The 19573-nt window shown below is 49.3% G+C and overlaps 1 protein-coding gene across 6 annotated transcripts; it reads right to left on the bottom strand.

The window, feature by feature from the left end:
* Positions 1–380: 380 nt before the first annotated feature.
* On the bottom strand, positions 381–17726 carry SALL4 (spalt like transcription factor 4). Of its 6 annotated transcripts, XM_043884910.1 has the most exons (5): positions 13803–14534; positions 12524–12744; positions 5078–7414; positions 3930–4210; positions 381–2278 (listed from the first exon to the last, which is right to left on the bottom strand). In XM_043884910.1, exons 3-5 carry the CDS (start codon positions 7404–7406, stop codon positions 1859–1861), a joined length of 3030 nt encoding a protein of 1009 aa, XP_043740845.1. In that variant the 5' UTR covers positions 7407–7414; positions 12524–12744; positions 13803–14534; the 3' UTR covers positions 381–1858. The 6 variants fall into 6 exon arrangements, with proteins under 6 accessions (XP_043740845.1, XP_043740848.1, XP_043740844.1 ...); XM_043884913.1 differs by lacking the exons at positions 12524–12744; positions 13803–14534 and adding an exon at positions 17383–17726 and having other exon boundaries at positions 6401–7414; XM_043884909.1 differs by lacking the exons at positions 12524–12744; positions 13803–14534 and adding an exon at positions 17383–17726.
* Positions 17727–19573: the final 1847 nt, after the last annotated feature.

The raw sequence follows: 19573 nt of genomic DNA on the forward strand, positions 1-19573 counted from the left end.
TCCTCCAGGGGATCTTCCTGACGCAGCGTGTCTCCCGCACTGCAGGCAGATTCTTTACCACTGAGCCACTTCGGAAGCCCCTATCCTACTTAGCTGGGTGGAATTTCTCCCAAGGCAGCTGGAAATGATCGTCAGGAAAGGACTGTCAGGTGTGGAACAGAAAATAACAGAAAAATGTACATACACGCCGGGTGGTGAAAAAAAAAGAACCATTCAAAATTTATTCTCCAACAGACAGACAGCATCAGCAGGTAAAAACTACAGGGGTTTCTCCGTAGATCATACATTCACAAGGCATTATTAAGCTTAACAAGTGAGAAAGCCTCTGGTCTATCTTCTGTAACAATATCCGCTTCACAGTGTAAACAGGTACTATATTATTGTGTTCACTTACAATTCCAGAAGGAAAGGCACAACTCGGCAAAACAAAACAAAAAAATTTGGGGGGGGGGGATCCTAAAGTCAGGTGCAATTACCAAGAGACAGACTTGAGAACAGCCACAATCCACTCTTCCAGAGGGGCTAAGACTTCTCCGCCCAGAAATGTGGGTCTTTCTCCTTGCTTGTTAAATCTTCAAGAGGAACGCTTCATCGTCTGCTTAATATCACATATACAAAAGGGGGGATTAAGAAGAAGGAAAAAAAAGAATCACAACAACATCTTGAACTTCCAGCTGCTGCCACCAATACATCAACTCTTAGGTTTACAATAGGGTCTAGGAACACTTCAGCGGTCATCCAATAGGAAAATAAGAGACTATAGCTACAAAAATAACACATGAATGAGGTAGATAAATTAAAGCTTTCACATCCAGGACTCGCCTGTTCCAACTTGGTAGCCTTCATGCAATACTCAGAAGAAAACAAAAAAATCTTCATCATTACTTGGCATAAGTCACAATCAAGGAAATGTTGGTACAAATTAGTATAAGAAGTTTTTAGTATATAATAAGAAAACATGCCCTTCCATGAGTTTGTTTCAAGAATGGACACCGAGCTCTTCAACAGAGCAGGCACTGGTGAACTAAATTACATCACCTGAGATTCCCTGCTCAGGTGTTCACCTCTCCTGGTTTTAGGAAGGCGGCGGCATCTGGAAGGGTAGAGAGGACCTTGGCACTCTTGAGGCTCCAAATGAACTGTATTTAAATAAGCAGCAACACACACACTGACTCTCTAAGGACTAAAATCAGTCCACTTGAGGGCATCCTACTTAAGGTTCCAAGGTTGAAAAACACTTTGGAATTCTACAACCTTCGTTTTCCAAAAAAAAAAAAAAAAAAGTACATTCAGAAAAACAAAAGAAAAATGGGTGCAGGGTTGGGAGAATACAAAAACAGGTCCCGAAACAGACGACAGACCTTGTCCATTTACCCGCATACAGTCCCCGCAGAATTAAGTATACAGCTGCCCCCCACCCCCCGCCACTCCACCCCCCAAGCAGGTGAAACAGGTGTCTTCTCCATGGTGGTTCAATACCTTCCAACCTGAAAGAGGTGACCGTCTTTGGAAACAGTTACTCGAGGTTGTACAAAGGTTTTTATGTATATAGTTTGTTGCAAGTAACAAAACTACTTTGCAAGACCCGCTTTTTTCCAAAATTTAAAAAAATACTAGTATTTGTTTTAGTAAGAATTTTTTTTTTTTCTCTCTTTTCTTTTTTTGCAAAGCAGCATAGCAACATTGTGATTGTAAGACTTGCCTGAGGTTGTGGTCACAACTGTAAACATTATTTGCACATCAGGAAGAAAACTGGAGGAGATGGGGGCCTTAAAAAAAAGAGAGAGAACAAAAAAAGATACAGTTCTCTAGAGAGGTCACTGCCTGCACTGCTCTCAGAGGTGCGTCGTCCTGCGGCTTAGCTGACTGCGATCTTGTTTTCTTCCAGGAGGTGCGGGAACTGGTGTTTGGGGACATTGTCAGCCGTCCCTGGCTTCTCCACCTCGGCACCGACGGCAGACTGGGAGCCGTCGATCTTGGAGGCGGCCGTGTTATTCACCACGGAGCTGGCCCCCAGGGACACGGGGAGGGTGGGGATGCCACCACTCTGAATTACGGAGATCTCGTTGGTCTTCATGGCCAGACCGCCGTTGAGCATGGTGGCGTACTGGTGCCACACGACGGGGTCCACGCTCACCGAAGGGGCCGTGATTTCCTTGGGAAACATCTCGGGGACCCTCTTTCCGTCCGTGCCTAACAGAGCCATGGTGTTCTCGATGGCCAGCTTCCTGCCACGGCGCGCTGAGCTGTTGTTGGCCCCGTGTGTCATGTAATGGACCTGTGGGAAGAGGGACAGAAAGGTTTCCACCAAACAGAGGTTTTGGCGTGTGGGCCAAAGTCAAGTCTGCCCACAGGTTTGGTCCACCTAAACTTCTAGTTTAAAATTAGATGTCGGAGAATTCCCTCGTGGTCCAGTGGTTATGGCTCCATGCTCCCACTGCAAGGGGCACAGGTTAAAACCCTGTATCAGGGAACTAGGATCTCACAAGCTACGGAGAGCAGCCAAGAGAAAAAAATTAGATTTCATATTAAAAAATCCAGATTATTCACTTGGGGAGAGAGAAATAAAAAAAAACCACAATCAGACCATCTGGCAACAATGGACCCACATTCCTGCCTAGAGGCAAGCGAAGTGGGGGACACACACTCCAATGTTCCCCATCCCACTATTCACGGGCACTTCTGTCAACACCTACTAGGTAGTAGAGTGTTGTTTTGGGTGCTAGGGTCACAATGTGTTTAACACACAAACCTACAGAGGTAAGAAATGGTATGGAACCTAAGGCATAGAGACTGGGCACAGGGGAAATGGGAAAACACGTGAGACCAGTGTCGATACCCTGGTTATTATTGATTCTATGCACAAGTGCTAAGTTGATTAAGCCATGTCCAACTCTTTGCGACCAACCCCATGGACTGAAGCCCTCCAGGCTCCTCTGTCCATGGGATTCTCCAGGCAAGAATACTGGAGTGGGTTGCCATGCCCTCCTGCAGGGGATCTGCCTGACCCAGGGATCAAACCCACATCTCTTGTATGTTTCCTGCATTGGCAGGTGGGTTCTTTACCACTAGCGCCACCTGAGAAGCCCGTTTATTCTACAGCTGAGCAAAATTAAAATTCTACCACTGGGAGAAATTAGCAGTGTGTGAGCATCTCTGTGCAACTTCCCCCCCTTTGTGGGAACTGACCCAAATAAAAAATTTGAGTTGAAAAAATTAACTTTTGAACAAAACAGACGCTGCCCTGATGGAGCTGACATCCTAAATACATAGTGTCAACAGGAGCAATCATCGCTGAGGAGAAAATAAGCCTGGCTGGGAAGGTTTCACAAGGCCACCAGGAATGAATGTTATTTCACTTACGGTGGGAAGCAGGACAGGGACTCTTCTGAAGAGCAAAGATACTCGACTGCCTCCTGCTTCTTCAACCCAGCCTCCTTTCTGCAATTATTTTCCCAGTTTGGCTTTTGAGTTTTCAAATCCCCTTTTTAAAATAAAAAGTTGAAGACCGTGGTAGGCAGTCATCAAGTCTCAAAGCACAAGATAAACCCATAAAGGACTTATCAATTTTATATTACAAACATGACAATCACTATGTTTCCAGATCTGCAGGATTTTATAAAGGCAACTAACATCCCAACTTCAGAGATGTTCTAATGTGAGAAACCTGTTTCTTTTTGTTTTTTTTTCACTGCACTGCACAGCTGGAAGGATCTTAGTTCCCCAACCTGTGCTTGAACCTGGGGTCCAGCAGTGGAAGCACGCAGTCCTATCCACTATTCCTTTTTAAGAAATACTATTTCAAGAGCCAGTTTTGAGACCGCACAATGTAATATCCCACTTGGCCCTGATAGAAGGATTTATTATGGATGAATGTTGCTGCTTAACACTGAGCCCCACCTCCCTGCTGAAGCCTGAAGGAAGCTCACCTTCAAGTTGCCTTTGGTGGTGAAAGCACGTCCACATATGTTGCACACGAAGGGCTTCTCCCCGGTGTGAGTCCGCTCGTGGATCTGAAGCGCGCTGGCCGATGAGAAGTTCTTCCCACACCTCGTGCAGCCGTGCTGCTTGGCCTGTCGTCGGGGCTGAGCCGCTAGCAAAGGCGTCATACCTGGGGACATGGTCGCGGGACCCACAAACCCACCAGGAACTTCAACTTTGACATACGTCGGCTGGGCTCGGATAAATGTCGATGGAACGTTGCTCCGACCTGCGCACAGGAAAAAAAAAAAGACAAAACTTTTATCATCGCGTCATCACTCATTCTTCAAACCAAGAAAAGAGTTTTGACTACCACTGCCCCGCCTGTTGAGAGTCTGGAAACACCTTTCAGGAAATTCACACCTTGGAAGCAGTTTTCTTCTTACTTATTTAGCTACACAGAGAATAACGACTCCAAAACTTAAAAGAATTTTCCTATTGGGTGATCCAAAATATTCATTCGGTTTCTCCAAAAGAGATGGACATGCCCAAACAGACTTTTTGGCCAACCCAGTATTTTGGCTTTTAAAAGGTATCAGCATCAGAAAAAAAAGGTATCGGCATCAGAAACACATGCAACGCAATTCCAAGTTCGATTCCCACATCAAGTTACCCTTAAAGTCTGCTCTGACACCATCTTTCCGATTCTACAATAGTGTTCCCCCATTCGACCATTAATGCCATCAACAGGCACCCCACAATTTAAAATAGGTTAGATTCTCTTTTCTCCCTCAAGAATTACTCATCTGTGACTCTTACATTAGAGAGTGGGATCTCTGAATCAAGGAACTATGAATTATCTCACTGGCATCCACTTCCTCAAAATACTCTTCTAGGAGAGCATTAACTTAAAAGAATTCCCATGTGGCCACCATGGGCCTCCAACACAAAGATCAAAACCAAGCAAAGTAAACTGTCCACGCCCAACCTGCGAGGACTGTCCTAAGTGAAAAGCATGTCAGGACTACGACAGAGGTAGTCACTAACTGCCCTATAGAGGAGCTAATTCACTCTCCATCGGTCGAGGTGCCTCCGGGTTCCTTCCGGATGACCTCGAGCCCAGAATGGACCTAAGTGAAATCCAAAGCTCTATCACCTTCCATCTCAGCGCGGCTGCTCTCGGAGCCGTCCCCTTTGCCGTCGGCGTCCGGAGACTTGGACTTGACGCTCTCCGCCTGGCTATGGGCCGGCGAGAGCGCCTGGAAGGACGTGCTCTCTAGAACGTCTGGGCTTCGGCTGGCGCACTCGGGGTCGCCCATCACCGAGGAGGCGTCGTCGTTGGTTAGGCCATCGCTCTCCGCGGACCCGTTTTCTCGGCTGCCCTGCCGCTGCAGGACGAGCGCGGCGAGCCCCGCCTTCACTGGGGCATCCAGCGAAGCCACCGTGGCCAGCCCCGGGGTAGGGGACACCGCGTGGACGCCGGTGAGGGGCCCAGGGACCCTCGAGGAGCTGCCGAGGGCCTCCTGGGGGCAGACTTCGTCTACGTCGATGGCTTCCACGATCCCGTCGTGAGGGGGCGCGCTGGGGCTGCCGTTCTCCCCGGCCGCCGAGGGCTCGGGGCCCGCGAGCTCGCAGGGGCTCTCGGGCAGGGGCGTGTTGGGGATCTGGCCGCCCATGTGCATGCGGATGTGCTGCTGCAGCAGGACGGCGTTGGTGAACTTCTTCTGGCAGATCGGGCAGGAGTGCTGCGTCTTCACCGACGCGCTGGTGCGGTGCACCCCCAGGTGCGTCTTCAGGTTGCCTTTGGTGGAGAAGGCGCGGCCGCAGACCTTGCAGGGGAAGGGCCTCTCCCCGGTGTGCGTGCGGTAGTGCATTTTGAGCGAGCTCTGGCAGCTGAGGACGCGGTGGCAGATGAGACACTCGTTGGGGTCGCTGGTGGCCTTGTCTATGTTCTCCACCAGCCGCTGCAGCTTCAGGGTCTCCGACCCCGGCTCGGGCGGCCCACCCCCTGGGAAGCCTCCGACCCTGGGGGAGGGATGGGTCGGCCCCACCCCGGACAGGATGGAGCCGTCCTCGCTTTCCGGAGACGGCCCGGGCTGCAGGTCACCGGGCAACGGGCCCCCCACGACGTCCTTGGGGTGAGGCCCCGAGGGGAGATTCTGAGCTAGCCCTACGACACTGGGGGTCCCCGCCGCGAGCGTGGGTTTGCTGTCTAGGGAGAGCCCGGCTTCCTCGAGGGGGGCGGGGCCGGCCAGCGCGAAGGGAAGGCCGCTGCCCACCGCCGTCTTGTCGTGGAAGTCGGCAAACAGCTGGGGGTTTGCCTTCACCTGGGGATGCCGGTGGAAGTGCACCTTGAGGTTGCCCTTGGTGGTGAAGCGGTGGCCGCACACGGAGCACGCGAAGGGTCTCTCTCCGGTGTGGGAGCGGAGGTGGATCTGCAAGGAGCTATCAGTCCCAAAAACCTTGCTACAGTACTTACACTTGTGCCGGCAGAGAGCCTCGTCCTTGAGTTTGACCTCCACCGGGGAGACACTCGGGGGCTTCCCTTTGCCTTTCTTGGACGGGTCTAAGGCCACCGCGGAGAAGGGGCTCTGGAAGAGCACGGAGCCCGGGGCCTGGGGGAGCAGCGCCCCGGGGAGGCGCGACAGGACGCCGGGGAGCACCCGGGTGGCGTCCGGCTTCAGGGCGAAGGGCGGCAGCCCCGGGGAGGCGGAGCCGCCGGCGGAAGGGACGTTGGCGTGAGGTAGCTTGGCGGGCTTCAGGGCGTCCAGGGGCAGCCCGGCGCTCCCCGCCTTCTGGCTGAGCAGGGCCACGGCCGCCGACACCTGCTGCGACACGTGGCCCCCGAGCGTCTTCAGCGAGTCGGCCGCGTGGCCGGCGTGGAGGGCGTGGGAGGCCCACATGTTCACCTGCACCCGGATCTGCTCCGTGAGCTGGATCTGCTGCAGCTGCTGCTGCTGGAGGCACAGGATCTGCTCCAGGACCCAGGGCAGGCTGCCGGCGCCGGGCAGGGGCGCCGGGGGCGCGTCGGCGCTGCGCTGGTTCACCGCCACCTTGGTGCCGCGCAGCGCCTGAAGCGTGACGTTGGTGTTGGCCACCTTGCCTTTGGGTAAATAGCTTATGTCCTGCGGCGCGGGCGGCAGGGCGGCCTCCGTCTTCAGGTACAGAACGGATTCCGCCCCCGGCTTCTCCCTCGCGTCCCCGGGGCCCCCGCCGCCGCCATCGTCCCGGTGGCCCTCCCTCCGGCCCGGGCTGGGCGGCTGCGGACTGAGCACAGTCCCCGACAAGTCTTCGGACGACATCGGCCCCTCACTGTCCTTCAAGATAAGCACGGGGGGCGTTTTAGTGCAATTTTTCTTGTGGTCTAAGAACTCCGAGAAGCTGAAGAACTCGGCGCAGCATTTCTCGCAGACGTGGGTCTCCTCCCGCCGGGGCCGCTTTATCCCTGCTCCGTCCCCATTCAGCTCGTCGCCGGGGTACTTCATTGGAGCACCTGCGGAAAGAGCGAAGGAGATGAGAACTCCACCCTAGGAAGGACGCCGGGCGATTGGGGGGCGAGGGTGGGGGGGACCACAACTCAGAATTCAGAGGTCTTCATGATCTGTGTCCTAACAAGAAGAAGACCATGGCAGGGAATGAGGGCCTCAGTGAGCCAACCATTCATGTAGTGGGTGGAACCATAACCCCCCAAATGTCCAATCCTAACCCGTTCCCCTGTGCATGTGGTCTCCTGGGGGAGGACAGAGGGAAGGCTCTGTGCAACTGTAATTAGGGTGAATCCCAAGCCCAATACCTGGTGTCTCTAAGGAGAAAAGGGACAGGAAAACTTCCCTGGTGGTCCAGTGGTTAAGAATCCACCTGCCAAGGCAGGGGACACAGGTTCAACCCCTGGTCCAGGAAGAGTCTACATGCCTCGAATCAATTAAAGCCCATGTGCACACAACCACTGAGCCCGTGGGCCTAGAGCCCATGTTCTGCAACCAGAAACCACCCCACAATGAAGCCCTTGCACCGCAACTAGAGAAAGCCGGCGTGCAGCAACAGAGACCCAGGGCAGCCAAAAATAAACGGAAATTTTTCTAAAAAAAGACATGAGACAGAATAAGGCCACGTGAGGCCAAGGCAGGAGTTACAAAGCTCTAAGCCAAGGATGCTGGACCCAACAGAAGGCAGTAAGGAGGCTGCGTGGTACACACTCCCCTTGGAGCCTCCAAGAGAAAAGGACCCTGCTGCTCCTTAGTCTCAGGGGTCCAGCCTCCAGAACAAACAGACTGGTCTAGTGTGTGTTCATTCACTAAGCCACGTTCGACTCTTTGCGACCCCATGGCTAGAGCCCGCAAGGCTCCTCTATCTATGGAATTTTCCAGGTATGAATACTGGAGAGGGTTGCCATTTCCTTCTCCAGGAGATATTCCCGAGCCAGGGATTGAATCCGGGTCTCTTGCATCTCCTGCACTGGCCATCTAGTAATCTGTACCAACTTATTATTAAGGCAGTGCTGGGAAACTCAATATAATTTCTTAAAATAATCCCCACGGAGCTCTCTGCCCCACCTCAGAGCTGGCTTACAAAAGCAAATGGATTACATGTCATCCATTAAAATGACACTGGAAGCCTGCTGTTCATCTCCATCCTGGGTCCATCAAAAGTAAAACTGCAATAAATCACTCCTTCAGACAATGTGGTAACTGTACCTTCCCACCAGAGATGCTGGAAGTTTAAAGGTGCCAAGAACTATGACGGTGGTACTAAATTCACCTAAAACATGGAGACCTAAATAAGATGAAGCTGATATTCTGAGGAATGTTTTTTATGTGTGAGGGAAAAAAAAACACTGGAAACAAAAAAAAGGAAAAATTGCATGTCCAAGAAAAAGACTTTACTGACCTTCCTGATTATGGAAAACCTGTAGAAATGCCACAGCATGACATTAAAGGATTATTAAGCCATTAAACAAAGAAAGAAGCCCAAGAAAAGAGGGAAGGGATGGAATGATGGGAATTTATTCCTCGCCCTCCATTTGCAGCTTCTACTACTGTTACATTAAATCAAACAACCTTCATATTCTGGGCAGTTCTCTTCCTAAAAATGACTGGTCCCTGGGTTTCTTTTGCCAATTGGGTCCCATTTCCTTCACAGTGACTGCCAGTCTGCATGCTGAAACAGCTATTGGGCAGCCATACTTTAGCCAGATGCCTGGGCCCTGGTGAGTGGAGACTCTGTAAATTACTTGACTGTTTTCATTTCCTGGCTGTTCTGTTGTATATACACCCTGACCTGAGAAGTCACACAGGCACACCTCAGACCCAGCGACCCCAGGTGTGCTGAGCTAAATCACAGACTTTTGCATATGGATACAAAGATCCACCTAGGAAGAAGGGTATTTTTCACAGAAATGTTTATAGCCACAAAAAGGGGGGGGGGGGGGGTATGGGATATAAATTTTAGTATACCCACAGTATGAAAACAATGTAGAATTTCCATATGTCCTGATTTGGAGACAGAAGTTAGGTGGAAGTAGGTTACAGAACAAACAAGTGACAGTTTTTGTTTAAAACAAAAAACACCTATTTGAAATGTACAAATGAATGGGGAAATGGCCAGGAAGTATTCATTTATTTTTTAAATAAAATAATCACTTTTTAAAAGAAAATGAACCTATTTTGCCTCTTCTTGGGTGATTACATTTCCCAACACCATGAGTTTTGACTGAGGAGTCAGTCAACAATTTGGGGGAGGGATTGATCTTGAAACAGTGTATTTCTCTTAAGAAAGATCTATACTTTCCAACAGACTTTCAAACACTGGTTCTTTTAAATTTCCACAGCATAACCTTAATAAATTGAGTTGATCTTTCCTAATTTCAGACTAGGTAATAATCAGAAGTTTAGCAAGGTGTATGTGGGCTCGGGTGAGCCAAGGAAAAGAAAAGAAATTATAGTAATCTATCATTCACAGGTTTGATATGGTAGGTTTACCCCTCAGGATTTCTATTAAATGTGTACAGTCACGACAGCTACATAAGGTAGATGCCTGGGTTAAGTAATGTAATTAATAAGTGTTTGTGAGTGCTGACTACGAGCCTGGCACCATCCTAGGATCTGGGGAAAGTACAGATACTGTAGGTGTTCAGTGAACATCAATTTCTTCACCTTGTCTATTTCAGTGGCTTGGTTACCTGGGCAACTAGGGCTGCTGAAAATAAGACTTAATAACAGTCATTTAAAGTCTCACTCATTTTAACAATCCTTCTCACTTCCTACTGAGAGCAAGGCAGGGCGAGGGGTCTGATGATGCAAAGAGGAGCAGCCTGGCAGTCCCCTACAGTCCAGACTAGGACCTCGAGGTGCCCTGGGGTCCACACTACATTCGTCCAATCCTATTAAACACCAGCCTCATTTACAGATGAGAAAAACAGACTCCCAGATGTGACTTACCCAAGACAACACCATAAAAAATGTAGTCACAGATAACTGTTGAGCACTTACTACCTACGGGTGTAATTTGTGTTATTAACAACAAAAGAGACTACGACATTTAACAGAGGGAGAAACTGAGGAGGGGACATTAACTTCCCCAAGGTAGTGAAGCTAAAAGCCAGGCATTGGACACAGATCCTCCCTCTGAACTCTTCATTCCTGCACTTCCTTCCTCTCCTAGTATGTTTCTTTTACTGAGATGGCAACTATCTTGCCTCTTGCAGAAACCCCTGGGGAGGACAGGAAAGCTTGAGGGGGCAGGTTGGGGTGGGGGGTGGGACAGGGAGGGTTAAGACACAATACACCCCAGCTATTTCCATGGGGTACAATAGGTAGGTGCCACCTCCCTTCCAACTCTACAACTGCTCTAAAGCAACCACATTCCCAAGAGTCAAGTTAAAAGTATTCATCAGTTCCCAGAATCATGAAGCTGGCGTATCTACTGGTACATTTGTAATGGGGTGCTTGTGGAGGTGGGTTAAGTGGCACCATCTTTCTGGAAGTGCAACTCTGGCAATTATGTGTCAAGAACTTTCCAAGGGAAACTTAGGAGGTTTCTCTTGGGAGGGAAATAGACCAGCCAGGTAAATGCATAAATATTTATGATACAACTTCTTCAGAGTCCAGTCCACCATCATCATCCTTGTAGTGCAATGCTTCCACCCAGCAACTCCCTTGGTAGGAATTTACTTTCTGTGATTCCAGGGTCAGGTCTCAGCAAGGAACAGTCCAAACAAAAACAGACACACTCTGGTCCACCAGCAAGGTTCTGATGAAATAAATTAGGGTACAGAAAAAAGATGACTACTTTGTAGCTCTTCACTATATGTGCTTGCTCTATAGGACAACCACCCAAGAGTGATTTCAAAAGGAGGGAAAAAACGCAGAGAACAGGCTGTGCAGATAATGTGCTCCCCCCCTGCCATGTTTGGGAATAGATATAAGTATGTCCCTGGGAAACTTCTGAAATAAGAGATGCTGAGACTGGTCGCCGGCTTCTAGAGCATGGGTCTGGGGTGGAAGACAAACTTCAAAATGTATACACTTTTGGCTTTTTTTTTTTTTAATTAGCATGTCACACCCCTTGTCTCAGCCATGCTACTTCTGGAAACCTCTAGCAAAGCCCATGCACAAATGCCCATTCTGCTTGTTAAGCGCCAAAGCACAACTAGGACCATCCCCCATACATTGCCACAGAGCACGCACTGCAGACTCTCAAACCTTAACTCATTTATCTTTGCAGCCGCATAGACAAGCATCTGTGCTTCCAGTGTGCAAGCGCGGAAACTGAGGCTCAAGAATAATTGACTCAAGGTGCCACACTGTTCACTAGAAAACACAAGAGCAGGGACTCGGTCTTAAATGCATTTAAAAAGGCACTACAGTTAGTGGCCTCATGTATTACTGTTTCTGTTAGAACACTTTCTTTTCTTCATTTTACCCCTCCAGGAAAGCTTTTAAAGCATTTTCCCCCCTACTCTCCCCCAACCCAGTCCAAAACTTTAATACCACAAACATACTGTGTATCTGTTTATGCACTATGATCCTTTGGAAGACCACAAAGCACTGTAACACCCATAATTTTTTTTTTTTTTTTGGCCAGGATCCACAGCACACAGGATCTTAGGAACCTGTGCCCGCTGCAGTGGAGCATGAAGTCTTAACCACTGGAACACCACGGAAATCCCAAATATACGTTTTTGTCTCCCTCTCCCCCGCAAAAAAAGTTTTCACCCCCATGCAGACAATATTCTTTCTATTATGAACACTGAGGACACACCTCAGCAGTATTTGCAGAGCCCGTGCGCCTATGTCATCAACAGAAAGCAGGTATTTTCCTACGATGTTAATGTGGTTGTGTTACTGGAAATTCTGGTTACCTGACTGACTGCTAGATCTTCTTTACTGTGTTCATAAAGAAGCACATATTACTGTATCATGAATGTTTCCAATCATTTTTGCTCAGTGCATCTCAATGCGATTTATTTCCTTGGTATTTCTATGTATTTCAATAATTCTGTATGTGTTTCAGTAACTCTGTTGGGGGAGGGGAACTGTGGCACAAAAAAGGTTAAGCTCCCTGCCCCAGAAGGACCCAGCAGTTCCCAAGAGTGATTTACAACCTGAATACCAGCTTGCCGGCACTGTATACACAGGCTCCCCTTTCTGCAGCCTCCAAGCAATACTGGCAACATCCCACTTCTTCTTCACTCAGCAGGAGCTGTTTGCTGGTGCAGTGAAGTCCTTCGACATCCAGGCCACCATTGGCAAATACTGACAGCGTATTTGCCCAAGAGTAACAGGACTCTGTTATGAACAATCGCTGGGTATGCTTAAGTTAACCCTTCCCAAAAGGAAAAAGCAAAGTTCAGAGGGATTACAGCAACTAGATCCTCCATCCTTCCACCCCACCCCCCACGCCCGAATTTTAGGAATGTTATCTCTCAGCATCTAGTTATCCAATAAGTTGGAAGAATGCAGTAAACCCAGCAGGGGGCTTAGATTCAATCACTGCCAAATGGATAGAAAATACTCTTACTATTGTATAGCAAGAAAAGCTCATCTGCCAGAGGCCAATCAAATTCTGAAGCCTATGAAAATGCTCGTATATCTTGAGACAAGCATTATGCCTGAAGCTTATCTTTTTTTCCTCCCATTCCTATATTAAAAGAACTACAACAAGTAGATTATCTAAAGTACTTAATATCTCTTACCCCACCCCCACCAGCAGGATAACTGCTTACCAAAAAAACAAAAGGAAATTGAGATGTCCTTAAGTACTGAACCACTTCAAAAAAAAAGTGCTTAAAATTAAACCAGTTTAATTTTACATCTGCATTCAGCAATCTGAGAAATGCCTTTAACTCAATTTGTAGGTGGCAAATTAGAGCTGTAATTAAGTTTCCATTTAATAAAAATACCAAAAAAAAAAAAAAAATTGTTCCAAACGGTCTTGGATCAAAACTCAAGTTTGCTGAAAAGGAAGAAGTAAAAGAATCAAAGTTTTTTGTGCTAATGTGTGCAAGCTCTGCTGTTTATGCTAGATACGTCCCATTTTGCCTCAACTGGAGCTCATCTTTTACTTATTTATGTTTTTTTTAGTTCTAACAGTTTATTGCTAACCACCCATATCCCTCCACGCTTGTGCACACATGCTCGGTCATGTAACCCCATGGACTGCAGCCCGCCAGGCTCCTCTGTCCACGGACTTTTCCAGGCAAGAATACTGGAGTGGGTTGCCATTTCCTTCTCCATGGAGCTCATCTTTTAAAAGCAAGTTGTAAACTTCATGCAGGCAGTTTTTGCTATCTCCTTCCCCAGGACCCCTCAGAACAAAACCTGACATGGACTCGAAATTTGGGGGGGAAAATGGATAGCAATGATGAGAGATGCAGTTCTTACCTGGATTTAGAGGCTTCGAAAGATGGTTTAGATGCTTTTTTAAGCAATCAAAAGCACACAGGTGATGGATGATGAAAAGGGATATCTAAAACTCTTTCCATCATTCTTTCCAAGGCAGTAAAGCCCGGAGCACCAAATGCAAACTCTGTTTAATTTCCAAATTGCTCCCCAGACCCCTTATTCTAAAAAGCCTACAACAGCCCGGGCTCCTCCATCTGAAAGAATACTGATAGAAAATCCCATCCCATAACCAACTCCTCTAAAACCACAATAAACACAACTTCTTGCATTTAGAGCAAGGCTCAAATCAAACAAGACAAGGAAACTCTGGGCAAGCCATTGCAACCAGGAGCTGAAGTTTAAACAGAGCAAAAACGAAAATCAAAGGTAATGTACGTCAGGTCTCCAGCCTGGTGTGCGCTACCAATAAAACTGCAGAATTATCCCAGTTTGGCAGTTAAGCTGTCTTGACACAATTTTTTTAAATTGTTATTTTGAATAAAATTAATTACCGATCACATTTCCAGCACACAGTGGGCTTTCTATAGTTGAAACTATCTAAATAGGATGTTTCATCTTCCTAGTACTGAGAAAGAACCCAGAAGCTCAGAAATCCAAGCTTACAGCTGAAAGTCTTACAAACAGATTGGAATGCACACCTCACTCTTATACCTTACAAAAATACTTCATTTCATCTAAAAAGAGGAAGCGTTAACTCTATCCCTCCCTCCCAAGATGGCTCCCTAACATGAGGAAGGCTGAAGGAGCCTGAAGGATCAGCTAGGCCTTGTGCAACTTCTTTTTAACGGAACAAAGAGGCGTGGGCAAGCTGTAGCCCTTGTCTTTGGGAAAGCCAGATGCAAACACAGAAACTCGGCCTGCAACATTCACTGAGGCCACTGTCACCAAGATTTCCCTTGCCCTCGATTAAAACAGAAACTCCCAAGTGTCCCCTTCTGACTCCTTACCGCCGATGTAGGTCATTGCAGTTTAGAAACTGGGGCTAGGAGGTTATTTGAAATTGGGGAATCTTAAATCGTTGATGGTTGTAATCCAGTTTAGCACAAAAGGCATTTGAACCTCTTTTGAAAAAAATGCTAATTTTCCTGTACAAGGCCCGAGTCCTCTGACCACCTGCAGATTTTTTGGATCTAACTGATGGCCGAACTTCATTTTCCTCCCTCAAAAAGTGCATTTCTTTTTTAAGTAGTTTCAAATCGGCTGTGCACAATAAGATCAGTCTAAACTGAATGTTTTTTAATCATAGGCATACACACAAACAGGGGCTCAAACACAAAATGTATCCATTAAAATGGACTGCTTGGGAATGTACTGCTACTACCTTCTGTTTCACGGCGGCAACTGGGGGCTCTGCAAACCCATACTAGGATCGAAGGATTCTTTCCAAGAATTCTAAACACCTGGCAAAGAAAATTCAGCACCGCCAGGGAGAGCACAAGGAACTGACTGGAGTCCCGAGGAGCGCCCAGCCCAGAGCTCTTCAACCCCCGGCCCCAGCGCGTCCCTCCCATCAGGTGGGAGCCGGTACCTTCGAGGGGACCCGCCTCTCAGCCGAGCGCGAGGTTCCCGGCTGGGCCTCCAGGGGACGCCCGCGCGCAGCTCAGCGGCGACCGCAACCCAGCGATCAATAGCAACTCCCCCTCCCCAATTGTGGAGGGAGCGCACGGCCAGGCTCGCGAGCCTAACCAGCTCGGGCTAACTGGTGGCCGACTCCAGCTAGCGTTCATTTAAGAACGTCCCCTCGCCCCCCGTAACCAGCTCCCCCTAAGGTGCCAAACCCCACCAAAAGCCCCACTAAGAGTACGCCCACCCAAAACGAAGCGGGCAGGGGGAAGGGGGGGTCAGAGCAGGACCAGGGGAGGGGTCAGAGCCAGGAGCTCGCCCCTCCTTCTCGGGAGGAAACGGGCGGGCGGCGGGTTAACCCTTTTGTTCCAGGTGGGCCAGGCAACGAAGCCTCTCCGTCCTTCCCCCCCACCCCCCTCCCAAGGCACAAAGAGAGGCCGCCCTCCTCCGACCTCCGGTGCGTGCTGCCCTGACCATCGGAAGCCCCCAAAACCTCAGAGCCGCCCCCTTTGGTCAAGCCGATCTCCGTAACTTGCCCTGGAAAAAGATTATTTGGGGGCGGGGGGGGGGGGTGAATAGGGATTTACATTATCTTATAGATTGAGAAAATGTATTCCATTCCCTCCCCGAAATAAAGGGTACGGTAACCAAAAAGTGGCGACGGCTCTTTCCCTCGTTGTAGTGGATTGGAGCGACTGGGGTTGCCGCGCGCACCCCCATCACCCGCTGGGAAATTAGAAAGCAGGCGGCGAGGGCAGCGAAGCCTCCAACAAGGCCCGAGAGGAGATTGAAGACGCCCCCTCCCCCCCACACGTACGCGAAAAACTTATCAGGCGACAATTTGGCGGGCCAGGGCGGAGGGGAGATAGTGGGAAAGCGACTCGCTCCTAAAGCCCCCGAGGTTAAATGATTAGGGAGAGAGGAGTCCGCTCGGCCGCTCCCGACTAGGCTGGGGGTCCCGAACTCCTCCCGACCCCGGAGACGCGCGGCGCGGAAGCGTGGGCCGGGTCAGCCCCCGGGAGCTCGCCCTGGACGCGACCGCCCAGCCCTGGCGCGACCTCTCCCCTCCGGCCCCCGGGGCGCGCTTTGCGGAAAGCGGGGCGCGCCACAAAAGCCACGCGCAACGCTAGGCGGGTGCACCCCAGCGGGGCTGCAGAGCGCGCGCGACCCCCGCGCTCCGGGGCCCGCACCCCTCCCGCCGCCCGCGGTTATTTTTAGGAAGTCGGAAATCAAAGATGGCTGGAGGTCAGGCCCCGAAAGGTTAGGGCGAAGATCGGCAGGCGGCGTAGCCCCGGGAGAAAAGAGGGAAACCAAAAAAAGAAATTTTTGAAACAGAAAAGAAGGCAATCTTGTGCCCTTGTCCTCCACTTCTTCCGGCCCTCAGTCCCCTCCGCAGCGCGGGTGGCCCGCACCCCAGCTCCTGGGGGGTGGGGAGAGGTCGCGCCCCCTCCCCCTCACGGCACGGGAGGGGCGCGTGCAACAGATCGGCCTCCCCCGGGGGGGTCTTCCGAGGGTGCGCCCCTTCCCCAGCCTCCTAGAAAAGCCCCCAACGGGTGAAGGAATAGAGTGGGGACCCCCGGCGTCTTTTCTTTTAAAAGCGGCGCCAGGGAGGGAGGAGGGGAGCCTAAGTTACAAGTGGGGGGGGGTTACTAGTGAGGGAGAGCAGCCAATTAAGAGAGGGGCAGAGGACGCGGAGAAGGGGACCTCTCGGGAATGAGGGGCAGGCAGAGGCTCGGGGTCAATCCTACACTAAGAGCGAGACCTGGGGGTGAAACTTCCACGAGAGAGGAGAAGCGAGAAAAAGTGTAAAATTAACGAGAGCGGGGGTGGGGGTGGGGAACCAGGCTGCCGGTTCGCCCCTGGAACTAAGCCCCCGGATCCAAGTTCCCGAATCTGCGGAGGGAGCCGCGGCCTCGCCAAAGCCCGCGCCTCCGAGGGGCGGGCGAGCGTCTGGGAAGCTGCCCGCCCGGGGCGTGCGCCCCCCAGCCCCACTCACCCAGCGCCCCCGCCGCCGGCGCCGCTGGGGCCGCATCTGCAGACTCGGGGGCCGGCTGCTGCGGCTGCCGCTCGCCCTGATCCTCCTCCGAGTTGATGTGCTGGGGCTTCGCCTGCTTGCGCCTCGACATGGTGCGAGCATCGGGGCGCCTGGAGAGCCGCGGTTATTTGCCCACTCCGCCACAAATTCCTGGAGTTGGGAAATTTACCCCCCTTCGGCCGGAACGCGCATGTCCCAGTAATTATTATTATCAATAATGCATTGCGATTTATCATGAGCCCTGACAGCTGATTGGCCTGGGTCCAAGACCTCAGAGATCATTTAAATAAGCCCTCATTGATCAGGGAGGGGCGAGGCATTCTGGGCTTTGTAGTCCGGCCCTACAAGCGACAAAGGCGTGTTCATCGGGGGAGAGCAACTAATTAGCATTCGGGCTCAGATTGGCTGGGTGCTGGGCGAAATCCGAGGGGGGACCATCCTCGCTTCAGCTATCTGAGTTCTGGGAGAGAAAGAGAAAAATAATTGTGTACTTACTAAAAACTAGGAGTTTCCGTAACAGTTTTGGAACAAGCGTATTCGGTAGTGTGCTCCAAAAATTACTTTGGTAAGGTTGATAACCGCGCAAGCTGGGGAGGAAGGTCTTTCCAGTGAAATATTTCGTCTCAATTTTTACCTCTAACAAAAAAATAAACAAACAAAAAACCCTGAGATTTGACCCTTGTCCCCTCCCATCTCCTTCTTCATTGAAATGTTTAAATTGAGTTTTGAGATATCCGAAGAATGGCGGTATATTCAACCTTCCCCCCTCCTCCCAACACTTAAAGTGGCCTTCAAATTCCCCAAATTTCAGAGTAGCCCCTGGCCATGATTTATTTCCTTTAAATGCTAAATAATAACCTCCAGGATTCATATGCACAAAGTCTGGTTTTCTGTCACAGTGCAGATCTTGATTTAAAAAAAAAAAAGACACTTTAAAATGACTGGATGCTAAATATAGAAAAAGTAGATTAAAAACAAGTATAGTCAGAGATAATATCAAAACATGGAGAGGTTGCGTTTATTCCCCCCACAAGCCATAAATGTCTGCTAACATCTTATAACTGAGACAATCCTCTTACCTCTCCCATGATTGAGCAAGGGGCATTGTCAGAGAAACTGGGTGTTGCCAAGCTAGCCATTATTGGAATTTTTTTGCTATACCAACTTTACTATCGAAAAGATGTATATAGTTCAACGTGATTGCCTCACCCTGACATGGAGACGCCTGAAATCTTCTAAAATTGTGTATGTGTGTATACACATTCCTATAGTAAATTAACATGTATTTTATTCCATTAACTCCCTTGCATGATGTCAATACTCAATGTTGAGTAAATGATGAAATATTCAGCCTTCTAAGTCTTTGACTCAGTGATTCCCTGATTCCTCTCCGCCTGTGTCTTAATTTAGCACTGACTCCATTGTAAGGAACTATGCAATTATAAACCCTTCTTCCACATTTGTGCATTGCATTTTCTTGATTAGTTATTCATCAGGTTCCCAGCTTGTAAGCTCATCGGGAATGCAAGCAAAATAGAATGCTAAGCTGATAAATATGTTCACCTGGTTGTTTGGACAACCCAAGGCAGAAAATAAATCAGCTTGATCATCTTTTTGATATTCATGGTCATCAATAAAAACTTACTGAAGGACGTAAGGTTAACCTCCAGTTTTTGAGTCTTTGTTTGAATACTTGGAATTGTTTTAAGTTCCCTCAACCAGAAAAGATAGAATTACAGTCAACAGCCCAAGTTGGAAATGTAAGAATTTGGTTTCATAATACATGGAAGCTGTTTAGCATTCTCATACTGAGTAAAAAAGCCAATTAACGCCTGCCTCGCTGACTAATCTGCTTATATTCCCAACACCTTTTCTGTGTAAGGTAGGCGATGTAATTTACCAATGTAAATGCGTGTGCACAGAGGCTTACAGCTCGTGAAATATTAGTGGTCTAAGGAAAAGTTCATTTCACATATAGGTGAATATTGAAAAGAAAGACCCAGTACACTTTTCAAATCTACCTCCAACTGATGAGCTGCAGCCACGAGCTAGAAACCAGAGGCAAAGTAAGACCTTAGAACAAAGCGGAGAAGGGTGAGTGGTGCAGAAGGCTAGTCTCTAAGCCAAGGTAATTTTTTGATTATTTAATATT

The sequence above is a fragment of the Cervus elaphus genome, chromosome 23 (assembly GCF_910594005.1).
Source record: "Cervus elaphus chromosome 23, mCerEla1.1, whole genome shotgun sequence".
Taxonomy (NCBI): domain Eukaryota; kingdom Metazoa; phylum Chordata; class Mammalia; order Artiodactyla; family Cervidae; genus Cervus; species Cervus elaphus.